The 15543-nt window shown below is 35.0% G+C and overlaps 2 protein-coding genes across 2 annotated transcripts in view; both read right to left on the bottom strand.

Moving 5' to 3' along the window:
* Positions 1-7542, bottom strand: part of ATF1 (activating transcription factor 1) — a 24295-nt gene extending 16753 nt beyond the window's left edge. The window contains exon 1 of the mRNA XM_015831849.1: positions 7309-7542. The gene's annotated coding sequence lies outside the window, so the exon portion shown is untranslated. The remainder of the gene's footprint in view (positions 1-7308) is intronic.
* A 2038-nt stretch (positions 7543-9580) lies between these two features.
* Positions 9581-15543, bottom strand: part of DIP2B (disco interacting protein 2 homolog B) — a 50921-nt gene continuing 44958 nt past the window's right edge. The window contains exons 32-33 of the mRNA XM_015831848.1: positions 13828-13951; positions 9581-13242 (exon numbers count right to left, since the gene is read on the bottom strand). Of these exons, the coding sequence (XP_015687334.1) occupies positions 12990-13242; positions 13828-13951 (377 nt within the window). The 3' untranslated portion in view covers positions 9581-12989. The remainder of the gene's footprint in view (positions 13243-13827; positions 13952-15543) is intronic.

Here is a 15543-nt window from a genome sequence, read left to right on the forward strand (position 1 = left end):
AGCAGGATCACATTGTATTACAATATTTTGCTGCCAGCACCACTTGTACTTTTCTAATTCTGTAGTTTTCCAGTCTGGTGATCCTAAACAAGAGATTCAGTCAAGGTGGACTTGCTTTCCTGAAAATTAGCTGATCCATCATTTCCAATTTCAATGTGCAGCAACTAAAGAATACTGATGATATTATAGAGTCCATTCTCTATTTAACAATGAGATACAACATGCCTGGCCAATATTCAATAAGAACTTATAATGAATTTATTCCAGAGAACATATTAATGTAATAGAATGGTACTGGAAGGAGATACCTTCACAGGAAAAACATGTGATGGGTTTCCTAAACAATTTGAAAACAATATATGTGCCCTTATTGTAAACAGCAAATTCAAATTTTAAATTACTGCTGCCGCCAATATTTGTAAAACAAGGTTTTGAAAAACTAGTATAGTTTACAGTTTGAAATGATATCACCCAAATCAGTCTTCTATAGAATGAGATATACAGTTTAAGTGACATGAAAAACTAGCATCATTATAGAATACTACAAAGATTGCTGGATTTATATTTTAGAAGGTTGAAGCTATGACAACATATGATCTCATTGTTAATTCCTTGTATCCCTTTACTATCAATAAAAGGATGAACCATAGATTAGAACAGACTCCAGCCAACATATTACATTCTACGCTCAGTAATGTAATTATCATGTTATGTCTTACATTCTGTCTTTTCAATAAATATTTTCATTCAAGGAAAGGCATGATAGAGGAGCCAAGAAAAAAGAATAGGAAAAATAGTGCCACAACATTTGTATTAGGATTCAACTTTGGATTTAGCCATCTAAAAATAAAATGGCAGTTATAAAAATGTATTATGATTTTTATTTATATTCATATAGGTCTTTCATTGTAAATAATTTGAGAAGAGCCAAAGTTTTGAACTGAATCAAATTTATTTCCTTAATTAGTAAGAAAAGGAACCCCCCTCCCTTGCATATTCCATTTTTCCATCAAACTAAAAAACAAACAAACCACACCTGACATTAAAATTAGTCTGTACTGTACTGTACTGTACTGTACATGAAATTTAGTTTGGTACAGACGTGATAAAAATTATCAAAGTGCCCCGGACATTTAGATAAAAAAAGGGGTAATCAGCTGGTGGTGAATGTTCTCACAGAACTGGCAGTATACTGTAGAAGAACATGAGCTATGGTACCCATGTCACAGGGGCACTACCAGCTTTTGTGTGGGGGTTTTCCTATATTTCCCTTCCAGGACAGTTGTGCAGAGAACATTAAATTGAGCTAAAGGTAAGGCTCTCCTGACTTTGGGAATTGTGATATAAGTAAAAAGCTGGTTTAGGAACTAAAATGTGGTTATAAGCTTATATTATTAGGAAACAAAGCAGCAATTTCAGTTTGACCTACTATTTTAAGATCCTTTGTCTTAGTACTAATATAGCATGATCTGACTCTAAGGTTAAGAGCCCAATTTCTTTTGGATCACTATTTCCCAGGAAGATTTGTAGTTGTTTGCCAATATTAGATGGGTCAGTTCACTGGGACTGTTGCATAGTTTTAACTATTAAGTAAAGATATTTATACATAGAATCTACTGGCTCCTACTTCCTGTCAAAATACTGCATTTGGAACCAGCAGGTAACCTGGAAGATACTATTTAGAAATTTTGTTTGAATCTTTTCTAAGGCCATCATACTGTCATATGGTCCTAAATAAGTTCCATATAGCAATGGTGCTTGAGCTTTAGCTGCTAACAATGTAATTGCAGCAGGGTAAACAATAAGTTTGTAAAGCTGATGCAGATCTCTGTGTATTGAGGATAGGTAGTCCAGGTGAATGTCTATGGAGATTGTCAATCATCTAGGTCAATAGGGTGTCCTCAAAGTGTTTTTTCCAAAAGGCAATTGGACTTCCTTGGTTTTTTTCTTTGAAAACATTTTGCTTCTCATCCAAGAAGCTTCTTCAGTTCTATGTTTCTGCTTTCTGAAAATTGAAAAACTATTCCTAGATATCTAAAAATGAATGGACTGCCTACTTAAGTTACAGCTTCTCTGTTTTCTGCATTTTTTAAAAAAATAAGAATCATATTCTTGGTGTTATTTATTTTTTGTTGCTCCTCAATACATACAAGAGTGATTTCAAAGCTCTTTTAAGGCCAATGGAGGTTAATGACAGAATTATAATAAATTTGTATGTCTTTGGGATATAATTTAGACGTATATAAAATATAGAGTTATTTAAATGAAGATCTAAGGAGTCTATATAGCAGTTGAATAAAACTAGAGCCACTACACATCCCTAACTCCCTTCCTTATGCGTATTTCCTTTATGACATATCCTTGACTACTGCACGTAACCTTCAAAATCATATATTCATGCACTTTAATGAGGAGCAAGGGTAGACATTTGTCAACTGTGGTATTTTTTTATTTTATACCATAATGTACTTCTAGATACTATGCTGGAAACTGACTTGAAATTGATAAATGCTGCATAGAGGAATTGTCCTATATTATGGGTATTCTTTTCTACTAGATGTTGCAGTACCGTGTTCATCCCTCAGAAAGTCTTCAAATTCAAACTACAAATAGCCCTTGACTTATGACCACAATTGAACCCAAAATTTCCATTACTAAGCAAGACAGTTGTTAAATGAGTTTTGCCCCATTTTATAACCTTTTCTGACACCGTTGTTAAGCAAATCAGCGCAGTTGTTAGATGAACCATGCAGTTGTTAAATGAATCTGGCTTCCCCCATTCACTTTGTTTGTCAAAAGCTAGCTGGAAAGGTTACAAATGGTGATGACACGACTTTGGGACTCTGTAACTCATAAATACACGTCAGTGACTCAGTGAGTTTGACACCGTGATGATTGTAGAACCTGAATCAGCATATAGAGAATAGGAATAAGCTACAGAGGTTTGTAGCTTAAAAAACTTTATAGGTGAAATCTTAAAAGCACACAGTGCTGAGCATAATGGATTTATTTTAGAGTAAGTATACATTAAGTGCATTGTGAATATGCTTTAATTACTTGCTTTTCTTAATAAAAACTGATTCTAAGATAGCAAATTTTCAGAAACTCCTAATAATTGTTATTTTCCAATAACATTAAATTACATTCACATTACTATGACTCTTATTTTTATCTAATTTTTCTCTTCTATGATATATATACTTATATTCCTTAAAGTATACTTATTGCAAGCTATAAAAATAGGAACAGAATATTTACTTACATTACCTGCACTTTAAATATTTCATTATTGTCTGCTAAAATTTAGACAATAATTTATGTCCCCATTGACATAATTATCTCCACTACTTAATTAAATGGAGATATAATACAATAATAGAATCCTAGTTTCTTGCTGTTTTAATATCTGTTATTTTCAGATGCTTTATTCTAGTAGGGACTTTCTGAATATCAGTCATTCAAAGCAATAAATGTATATTTAAATACTAGCTTTCCAGTAACACTAAGGAATAATGTAATTTATTTTAAGTCAATTATTAATATTATGAAGTCATGGAACTTTGGTTTGTGTATGCACAAAGATGGAAAGATTCGGCATTTACTACAATGGGGGAATAGTTGGTGAAGATGATGGAACTTGTTGAGATGATAAAATGACTTATTTGATCAGAGAAAAGATAATATATACATTCATTGCTCACTGGAAACCTCTTTTAGCCTTTTTGCATGAAAGAAAAAAATGAACTTATGATTCATGGTTTTGATTAGACAAAATAGATTATAGAAAGATTATGTTGTAACCGTAGAATAAGAGGTAAATTTATAATTGTATTTATAATTGCTACAAAGATCAGAAGCTACTACTTTGTATCTTTTCTTTTCTATTTTTCTTTTACTGTTTCTTTCTTGCACTCTTAGCTTTCTCTTTGATTTCTTCTTTTTCTTATGTTAATATGATTTTTTAAAAAGATCTTTAAAAAGATCTTTAATAAAATTATACAAAAATACCTATTATGCAAAATATTTTTCATTCCCAACATATAGATGATAGGCAAGAATAAGATCGACATAGCATGGCTTGATCCAAACCATGCAGTGAATTGATAAGAGGATGAGAGTTTGTTTTGCACCATATATTATTATCAAAGACCAATTTTTATAATTATTTTGTATGTGGGGGTATCTCTATTACACTCATTCAGAGTTGCTTATTCTTTGGTGTTTTGGTAGAACAATAGTGTGAGATGATAAACTATTAAAACTAAAATTTTATATGTTAAAAGAAATTTATAGTGAATTGGAAAAATCTACACCATTCGGCCATTACTGTTAAAAAAAATCATTCTGTGTGGTTTCATAACTCTTATTAACCAAAGGGCTAAGCATTCAGAAAATAGCTTCCACCTTTTATATCACTTTTTGACACAGCAAATAATTTGAATAATAACATCTATTATCCTTAGTCTACCTACATGTTTTAATACTGTTAATCTAGTATTAGTTGGCAATGCAAATGCTATTCTAGAAAGGTAAAAATGAATTAGAGTTCTTGAGTAATTGTAGCAGCTTAAAGATACTTCTTTAAAAATAATTTATTAATTTATTTATAAAATTTATTGGCCGCCCATCTTACCACAAGGTAACTTATGCTAACTTGTATCTGTACATATCATAATAGATGTCATATCATGTATGAATTTTTACTGCATTTGAATAATTGTGCCTAAGTACTAATTTGTTGCATAAGAATTGCATAAGTACTAATTTGTTGCATAAGAACTGATTGATTGATTGACTGATTTTATGCCACCAAGTCTGTTGTTGTTATTTGGTGACCACATAGATAGACTTTCTCCAGGATGGTATTTCTGCAGCTTCATCTTTTAGTCTCCAGTAGTGGAATTATCACCATTATAGTGAAGTCTACCCATTTTTCTGCAGAACGTCCTCTTCTCTTTTTTTCCATCCTTCCCAAAATTCTGCTTCTAATTATGTTAATAATCTTTTTAATTTTCCTATTGGTTTCCTGTTTTATCTTTTTCTTCATTTTCAGTTTAAAAAGTGATTTAATCTTTGAACATGTATGATTATTTTAACAGAATGTAAATAGATGTAATAGAGACTATTGGGAAAAACACTCCTTTTATTTTAGAATATTTTGATAGTGCCCCTTTAAATCACTAAGCCAATATTATTGCATGCATTTAATGGAAACAATGTAAGAACTCGGTTCTAAAATTGATAAAAAAAAGTTTTTGATAGCAACTCAATAAAGAGGTAGGCCTGCAGGAGACATCTATGCTCAAAATGCAAAAAAGGAGCTAATACAGAAATGTACCATTTTTTAAGTGTTCTAATTGTAACCATTTGCATATATTGAAAAACACAATTTGTTATTCACATTTTAGGCACATTCATCTTTTTATTTATTTTATGAGTTTGGAATTCTATTTTCAATATAAAAAAAAACCCTGTTCTACTCACAAAACACACACACTTAAATAAAACTGAGACTAAAAATAAACCCAAGAAAAACCTTGATTGCATTTTTAACAGACCCTGATAGCTACACTGAAAGATTCATTAAATGGTTATGATAAAAAGATTTTAAATAAATCAATTTACAATAATTTATTTAAAGATTAAATAAAAATCTAAAAAAATAAGACTCCACCTGGTACCAACAAGTATCAGTTTGTATCAGGCAAATCTCCTTGGGAAGAACTTCTGGGGGAAATGATTAAGCAAGTCTTCTCTCTTCCCCATGAAATGTGTAGCAAACTTTTTTTTAAAACAAGGAAAGTGTAACAACAAAATTAACAGAGCCAGATCAATTCCAGGGAAGACCAGTTATAAGGTAGACTACTTACAAGAACAGAACATCATTGCTTGTCACCTATACCTCAATTCATTCAAACATACTACCCATACTGGACAATGGCATTGCACTTTCTCAGGTACTGGATGGCAGGACTGTATTGCATGCAGACAACCATCCATCCTGAAGCTGATTTTCACAAGTAATCAGAAACAGGGAAATAATACTGATGAGATAACCAGACCCTGCACTCTGCAGTTGCCTACTTGCCCCTCGTTTATAGTAACAGCATCATCACAAGTTTCAATAACCTTCACACACAAGGTTAGCAGTGCCTTCGCACACTCTTCCTCCATCTGCCAGCAATGCCCTTCTGAATGCTACATAGGACAATTTGCACAAAATAATTAACAGACATAGATTTCACATTAGACTCAAAGTAATACCAGCATTTCAACGTGTGATTTTAATCATTACAGATTTGGAGGAAACAAATAAAAGTCCCCAGTACAACTGAATGAGAGACAGCTGAGCTCACCTACATTAAAAGGTTTCAGGCCATCTCAAAGGTCCCAAATATAATGTAACTCAGTATAATTACTGATAGAGCATGTGTAATCTGTCCTATATGTCATCTCTCTCCCTCCTCTTCACTCCCAAGTCTAATTTAAATCATATATTAGTCTGTGCATCTGAAGTGAGTTGTAGTTCACTAAAGCAAATAAATGCCTTTTAGTAGAAAACGGCCCTACAAGACTCCGGGTTTCGAGCTACCATAGACTAACACGATTCTCTTCTCAGAAGTTTTTAAGGTACAGTATAAACATTATTGATTCTGGCACTTGACCATCTGCTGAAACTGGGGAATAAAATTCTACCTAAGCCCAGTGTTTGCACTGGCACCAACCACCAGTGCGGCGGAGTATCTGGGAAGCCCGCTGACGACTTCTGTGACATTTGCTGGCTCTAAAAAGTACTCCTCTCCCCTGGCGTCGGCACATGTTAAAGTCGGCTCTGCCTGCGAAGCCAACGACCGGAGGAGAGTAAGCGGTGTAAACTGACTGCAGACGGAGCCCCAGCGAGTAGCGAGAGCTCAGGCAAGCCTTGCCCTGTTTTGTGGGCACCATAATCTTTTGGACTGATAAGCCACGGCAGGAAGGTAAGGATGTCAGCGGGCGAGCCCTAGTGCTTGTGCAACAGCTGGGGACACCGACGCGGGGCATCGCTGGCTTCCCTCCCGCCAAATTCCAACCGCTTCCAAAACTTTCCTCTCACCCCCCGCGTCTCGCGCCTTTTTAAGCGCGCGTGCCCTGGAAGGGGTCGCCCAACGCCTCCTCTCCCCGGACTTTGCTCAGCCGCTTCTCTCCCCGCCCCCCCCCTCTCCTGGCTCTCCCTTCCTTCCTCTTCTCGCTCGCGCTCGCTGGTTCCAGTCGCGTCCGATCTACTTCGCGCTCTAAATTGAGTCGCTTGGCCGTCGCGCCCGCTTTTACCTCAGAGGCTTTCCGGGCTTCACCTCGATTTCGCGTTGCCCAGAGGGAATTGCCCTAACACCTCAAGAAACCAGACCCACCGGTACTTGTCAGCATTACCAAACTAATCCCCGCCAGGGGGACGCTACTCTGCGGTTGCTCTTGGAGGGCGGGTTGTGACTATAGAGTGCGCCGGAGGCCAGTGCTAGAGTTGGCTACCGCCTGATAACAATAGAGTTTCTCTTTTCCCATGGTCTAGACTAACCACAGCTTGGAATCAGAGAGTTGCGCGTCTGTGGGCGCTAGAGCGGCAAAGCGATGGGTATGCTTGAGGCCTTTGGAGTCTGGTTTTGTACCCTTCCGTGCCATTTTGTTGCGAGCAAAGTACCACTAAGTCTACATACATAGGATCGTATCATGCTACTTGAGGGTATTCAGAAGTGACTTCAAATAAGCAACTTTAGTATTGCAATCTTGGCCTGTGTCTCACAAGAAGAGTATTAGGTGAAATATTTACAGACGCAGCGGCCAAGCGAACAATAAAACAATTCAAACACAGGTGTGCGTTTAAAACAGCTTGATCAATTCTACTCCAGGCTTTACGTTCGGGCTGGGAATTTAAAGTTGAGAGCTGATAGTGCACATCTTCCTTTTCTGGGCAATGGGAGGGAGTGAAAGAAAGGTTTGGACCTAAAAAATCCGTTCTTTTCATCTTGAATTCAGAGATTTTGTTTTCACAAGAAATTACTGAAGGGAGGCGGCTTTTGGGTTGGACATACATTTGAAATGTTGAGAATTTGTGCACCCTCACAAAATGATTGCCTATTCACCAATTAACCTCTGTGTTGGCTGTGGCTAGTAAAAAAAAAAAAAAAGCCCGGCTTACAGGACACTAGAAATAGTTCCTCAACGTGATGAAATGACATCCATTGGGATTGGGTCATGAAGAATTGGAATTGACTGAACAATCGAATAACGAAGTGGTGAGATTGCTCATCACTTTCTTTTATTAACCAAAGTTATCTTGGCATTTCTTCTCAGCAGTCACTATTTTTATACCTATTTTTATATGGGTTTTAGCTGCATTCTTGTAAATATATTAGAGCAGGGGTCTTCAAACTTGGCCTTTTTGACTTGTGGACTTTAACTCCCAGAATTCCTCAGCTAGCGTGCCTGGCTGAGGAATTCTGGGAGTTGAAGTCCACAAGTCATAAAAAGGGCCAAGTTTGAAGATCCCTGTATTAGAGGCTGGTACCATTGTTTTTGCAGCATGCCTATGAACCATAGAATTTTAAACAAAATACCTGCTTTCCCTTACTAGAGATAAAAGACTGATCGCCTCAATCAATGTTTCCTTAACATGGTACAACATATGGTGCAATTAAAAATCAATCTCTTGCATGTGCTATATCCTCCTCACCTGATGTTTCAAGAACACCACATTGCTTTACAATAGGATATCTCTGAAGCACATTGCTCCCAAAGTACAGTTTCAGTACTGTAGTTCATTCTAGGGTAGTATTCTTGTTTATTTATTGCCAGCAGTGATAGAAATCTAACTGCACTTTGTAGACATGAGTGCTTTAGTTGGGATATGGGCTGCAAAAATCCAGTAGGCCACTAGGTGATCACAAATTCTTGATTACTTTCCTGAGATTGACTGAGCTTCAGCCCCAGTGATAGAAATTTCTGCTTTTCTGCAGAGCTCTTAATGCATGCCAGAGGATTTGCTCTGCAGGAGTGTAGAATAACTAATAGTGAACACAAATGACAGTATCTTTGTTCTCAGTAAGTAAAAAACTCAGAATGCAAACCTTTAGGACATTTTTAGGACATATTTTTTTCTCCAGGGGCTATTTAGGAATACTTTTAAGTTTAATGCAAAGTATACCTCCTTTTTGAGTTAGCATTTATTATTTAATGGGTTTTTTTTAAAAAAAAAAACTTTGGGGGATTGCTCTGTTGCTCTTTATTTTTTTAAAATAATTTCATTATAATAATTCACTTCAGAGACTTTGCCAAAAATCAGCTTAATGCTTCAAATAAGTCCTGTAATAATTGGAATTAGACTAAGATCAGTGAGATGCAAATAACATTCAATCACAGAAACTCACTAGATTATTTGGCCAACTATCTCACCATTCAATTTACTTTATAGGGGTGTGCAGAATTAATTGGACAAGGGAGTATTATATGTGCAGACTTTGCCAACTGGAGTTAAAGTGGGATGTAAATCTAAGGAACAAAATAATATCCAACAGGCTTTGAAGAAAACATGGGATAAAATGTTAATGATATAATAAAAACAGACAGGCATCATTATTTATTAACACAAGACAAGAAAGACACAATCAATGCATTAATGGAACACTGTCCAGCCAGATGTTAAAATCTTTTAAAAAGTATATCTAAAACCTAATTTCAAATAAATAAAAAAGACTTTTTACATAATTACAGAGTTGTGATTTGAATCTGACAATGGTAAACGTATTGACATCAACAAAAGCAAAAAATGATTAAAGACAATGATCTATTGTTTTTACAATCATATCTCCATCACAGTTAAGCTTGGCCCATCATTGTTAAACTGCACAATAAAAAATTGAAAGGCAAACATATTTAACTAAAAAGGCCTATTTTTGAAAAAAATGTGAAATATGGTTTTGTAGTTTGTGTTCAGGGTAGTAAGTTCATTCTCAGGAATAAGTGTTCTAATTGCTTCATATCAATATATTTTAGTAATTGAAAAATGTGAATTCAGAGGTTTTTGTTAGTAAAACTGCATTCATGGGATAGTCCTGCTAGAAGAATTTAGGAAGGCAATTCTATTACTACCAACACCCCATAAACCTCTTAAAAGCAAAGTGTGAAAGAAACATGTTATGAGAATTGCAGGGTATTCATAGATCTCCCCCACTTCCACTGTTGGAATTTAATCTTGGGCTTATGAAAACAGCAGTCCTTCCATTTGTAGAAGGAATACTTTGATCCAAGCCATTATATTTAAATTAAGTATTACCTGAGCTAATAAGAAAATCCAAAAAGCCAAGGCTGAAAATGCTGGCTCTAACCTCTTTGGATATATGAAAAAGTATTACCATACAATGATTATGTGGAATGGGGACAAAAAAGGACAAGCTAACTCCAGAACCTACAGAGAACTACATCCTTACTGTGTTTCATGTGGAATCTGTAATGTCTGATGGTGAACACAGAATAGCATACCCAAAGCCACACTGAGCAAATCAGTGTCAGAACCCCCATAAAGAGAGCACTGATTCTACAATCATTCCTTTGGAATCTCAGCCATTTGTATAAATTATTGAAAGGCAGATATGTATGGCACTGAAGAGGTCTCAGGGTTAAAGAGTAACATTGAAATCCTTGGTGTATTAATTATAAATCTTTGGAGAAAGTATATTAAAATCTCACATTAACAGGGAAGAAATAAAATACTTAACAATTAGCTCAAAGAGAAAAATGATATATTTGAAGTTAATGTTGAAAACAAAACTTGAAGTATTTCAAATTAGAAGATCTGAAATACTATTTTCAAATGATTTTCTATACTGCACATTGTAAGTCTACTATATTAAATGTAATAGGAATCTAAACATAAGTGTAGAAAAGACTACTACAACCATGGATAGAGAACTAGGCTCCGGTTTCATTCAGTAGGATGTTAAAAGTGTTTTTATTATAAAAATTGAGACCTCTTAAGAGCCACATTGGAGAGAATAAATAAAGGCTGGAATACACAGAACATTTATATGCTGAAGGCCTTCTGTTCCCATGTGGAGTGCCAGCAACTGTTTTATGTGTGTTTGTTTTCCAAACTATTGCAAACTACAAGTTAAAACAACTTCAGCATGGAGTGCATTTTAATTTACATAGCAGCACCACACTGTGGAAATACTGATAACACAAAATATTCAAACCGTCTCCATTAAAAACCAGTAGTTATTATTTCAACGATTTGACGTAATGAACCTCCCTCCACCCTGTACTATTTTTGCCGTAATTCTTCGATTCAAGGTATATTGAACAACGTTATGTATAAGAAGCTAATTGTGAATATTTTGTTAATATATTTAAAAGTTTTCTGTCTAAATATCTATACGTCAAGCCATTAAAAAAAACAAGCTTTTGAAAGTTTGTACAGAAAGGTTTTCAAGTATACATTTGGAATTTATCTTAAGGAATAAGTTGCCAGAGCTACACTTAATATAGCTGCTGTAGATGAGGATTTAATTCAGGTTTATATTTATATCTCTTTTAAAAATGTCTAAAAATGCTAACTTTGTTACAGGGAAGGTAAACAGACATTATTAAAATATTCTAAGTATTTACACAATAGGCCACAAATGGCCCAAGGAAGTTTGTCACCATTTCTAGTATCTGCTTTCTGTGTTATTTCAACAAACTTCTTAAGGAGAAACAAGGAGAAGATTCTAAAGTGTAATCAGAAAAAAAAATTGGTCTAAATAGAAATATTGTTTTTCCTACCAGCTTATTGGAGATGGGGTTGCAGACCATTTTCAAACAATGGCTATTCCAGCACATTTTAAGGCATCTATTGTTATCAATTCTTTGAAGGCTGAAACTGATCAGCTATTTTGAATGGGAAAATCACAACTTGCCAATCTTGCTGATTCAAAGACATTCTGCAAAAGACCATGATTTGCAGTACAATAATGAATCCCACCCAGAAAGTAGCACATCAAAGTAATTCTTTTAAATGAATTGTTACTTTGCACAGTTGAGGAACAAAATATGTCTAAAATCAGGAATTGAGTGATTCTGGTTAACAAGTGTTTGCTTATAAAAACCATTTTAGTAAGCTTTACAAATTCTATTCAACATTCCAAAGTCACAGAATTGCTTCTTACTTTTTAAAATGCTTGTAACGCTGATGAATGTCAGCCTCTTTATAAACATGTGCATTGAAAACATTAAGTTTCTACATGCTATGTCATACCTGACCAGCAACAAAATAAGAGAAACCTAATAGTCTAATTGCATTCCTCACATTAATCGCCTAACCATAATTTATTTAAGGACTTTGTTAAATTCTTAAGTATTTGAATCAGTTTCTAAATAAATGAATTATGCATACTAATATTTACATATTTAAAATAGAGGCAAATTCTTTTTAAATTCATGAGATAAGCTATATGAATGATTCTTCTGTTGAATATTGAGTGTGGTTATGGCACAATTTTAAGTAAACATGATCCCTATCAACACAGTACTACAGAATTAAGCTAACAGTTTTAAAGTACACTGTTTACAGAGGGTATACATAGGACTTACATAACCAGATTCTTACAGATTTGTATTTTAACTAAATAAATCATCCCTCATAGAATTCTAAATCAGTGTTAGAAAAAGTACAAATATATACAACAATTGAAAATGTTAACACTACAATAAAGGCCCTAATAATTGGTGTTTGTTTTTCATGAGGGCCTATTTTTCATTGCCTGTAAAGCTATCATCTTAGTTCCCTGGTTGCCATCTTTTGTCTTTTGATCAGTCCAGCTTCCTGTCAGTCCAATAAGATGGAGAGAAAAGGAATCAAAACAGCATTGTCCAGCTTCACAACTATCATCACTAATTTTTCTGTCAGCTTCTTTTGTTTCCACAATCATTCCTGGTCCTTGCTCAGTTTGTAGGATAGTCTCAGACCCACATTTCCAAAATTACATGTTGTATGCTACATATATGGGATCCAGTTGGTCAGCCAAGAAACTATCACGAAGATGCATCCGCTGCTTCTCTCCTCTGGAATTGATGGGTATCACCCCAGGATCAACCACCACCACAACTCCTACAATCAGATAATGTTCTTCCAGGACCACATTGGTAACCAGAGGGACTAAATCAAGAGCTTCCTGCTCACAGCCACACAACTCCACAACCACTACAAGTAAATTGGTCCATGTGAATACAGCACTGAAAGAAAAGTAAGAAATCCAGAGTTTATTACACATATTTATAGAAATGAGTCTGAGATTTTTATTTTGTAAGACCATGCTAATATGTTTAAATACTTCAATTTTAAACTGAAAGACCCCCTGTCAAAAAAAACTCTCTTTAAATTAATGTTTTATGCATTCTGAAATGACCACTTGGAACAGGTCTAGTACAGTAATATACTCACTTTAAAATATATAAATCACTTCATGCATTAGTTTACAATAAATAGTTGTTTAATAAGTAAACTGAATTACAAATAGGAATATGATAAAGTATAATGCAAAATTTTAAGTTATAGTTATATAATCTATAAAATAGCACTGAATAGTTTGTTACTGTTCTCATATCAGTAATGAAATGAAAGCTGGGGCTATTATCCAAAACTCTATAAATACCATATGTTCAATTTAATATTTTTTTTCCAAAACACATATGTGAGTGCTCAGGATCCAGATTGCTCTGAATTTACAACTACAATCAGTAACTTTGTTTTCCTATTGCTACAACCTTGCTAAACAATGTAGTATTTCCCCAAAAGGAATATATTGCATAAAACTGTACCATTCTGCAATGCTCCTGTGCATTCGAGAAATGGAAGTTTCTATATCAATTGGATGATAACGCAATCCACGTAATTCCAGAGTTTCGTCCAGTGCCCCAACGACATACAATGCATCGTGGCGTTCTAAGGAGCATATTGTACATTAATATATAGATTTATGCAGATTCTTTAAAAAAGAATAAATATTAAATTTTCCTAATTGTTTAAAAATATATGGGGGATTAATTCTCAAAACTACAGGTAGTTCTCGACTTACAACCATTTGTTTAGTGATCTTTTGAAGGTGCAGCGGCACTGAAAAAAGTGACTTATAACCATTTTTCACACTGACAACCATTGCACTATCTCCATGGTCGCATGAGACTTGGCAATTGGTTCATATTTATGGTAGTTGCAGTGGCCTGGGAATCACGTGATCACCTTTTGCGGCCTTCTGACAAGCAAAATCAATGGGGAAGCCAGATTCACTTAACAACTGTGTTACTTGTCCTCCAATAACGGCATGCTAAGCAGCGGTCATCTTTTTTCCTGCAGACAAACAGCTGATTTTGCCACCAAAGCTGGTTGTTTGGTGGTGCGCTCCCCAAATTTGAACAGAGCAACTAGGAATGATCTAAGATGACCCTCGGACAACCGTGTACCTACCTGGGAAGAATCACGACAGTTGCAATTCTGGGCAGGAGAAGCTGAAGAGACGGATCTCTCTCTTTTCTTTTCAGCTATTTATCTTAAGCATGCCTTGGTTTTAGCTGCACATTTTTATTTTTACTTTTTATTTTTATCTTTAACTATTAATTAACCGGTTGAATGCTGACTTAATTTAACCCCTTGGGGATTTTAATGTGAATTTTTTGCATCTTTTTATTACTTTATTTTGGAGTTGCGAATCACTTTCACTGTCCCTGTATGGAAGTCGATAGCAATTTCCTTAGTAATGAAAACGATCTGATTTGATTTACATTTACACAGATTTTTCAATACAAGGATTTTGCACTCCATTAATTTTTAAAAGCTCTTATTTTTTTTTTTAACTTCTGATAGGACAGACCATAGATAATGACTGTGGTGGTTTATGGTAGATCAGAAGGCAATTTGGTCTTTCTGCATGTGAAATACAATAATGCAGACATGTCAAACTCGCGACGTCGTCACACAACGTATTGGGACGGTTTTGCCATTGCCAGCAATGAGGTGGGCATGGCTTCCGGATGACGCGTCTGGCCCGTGGGCCAGCAGTTTGACACCCCTGCAATAATGGATTGTTAACAGAGAGATTTGAATTTTAACTTTGCTTTTGACTTTACCTATTAAATATCTTTTTTATATACTAGATAGATGCCAAGTCAAATTGGTTGGGTGAACAGTTGTAGAAGTTTATAAACTGTGGGCCTATTTTGCAAGGAGGGGGAAGCTATTATTCTTGAAATATATCAGTGTTCAACTAGGGGGGACAATCTGTGGGTATGTTTGTCTTTTTCTACACATTTTTTTTCTATGTCTTGTTTAGTTTTGCTTTGTTCTTGTATCCCCCCCCCCTTTTTGGAGTCTGTATTTTAATGTTGTCAATAAAATAAAAAACTTATTAAAAAAACTGTGTTACTAATTTAACAACTGCAATGATTCACTTAAGAACTATGGCAAAAAAGGTCGTAAAATGGGACAAAGCTCACTTAACAACTGTCTCACTTAGCAACGGCAATTTTGGTCTCAATTGT

Source organism: Protobothrops mucrosquamatus, unplaced genomic scaffold, assembly GCF_001527695.2.
Source record: "Protobothrops mucrosquamatus isolate PMUCROS unplaced genomic scaffold, P.Mucros_1.0 scaffold_282, whole genome shotgun sequence".
NCBI lineage: Eukaryota > Metazoa > Chordata > Lepidosauria > Squamata > Viperidae > Protobothrops > Protobothrops mucrosquamatus.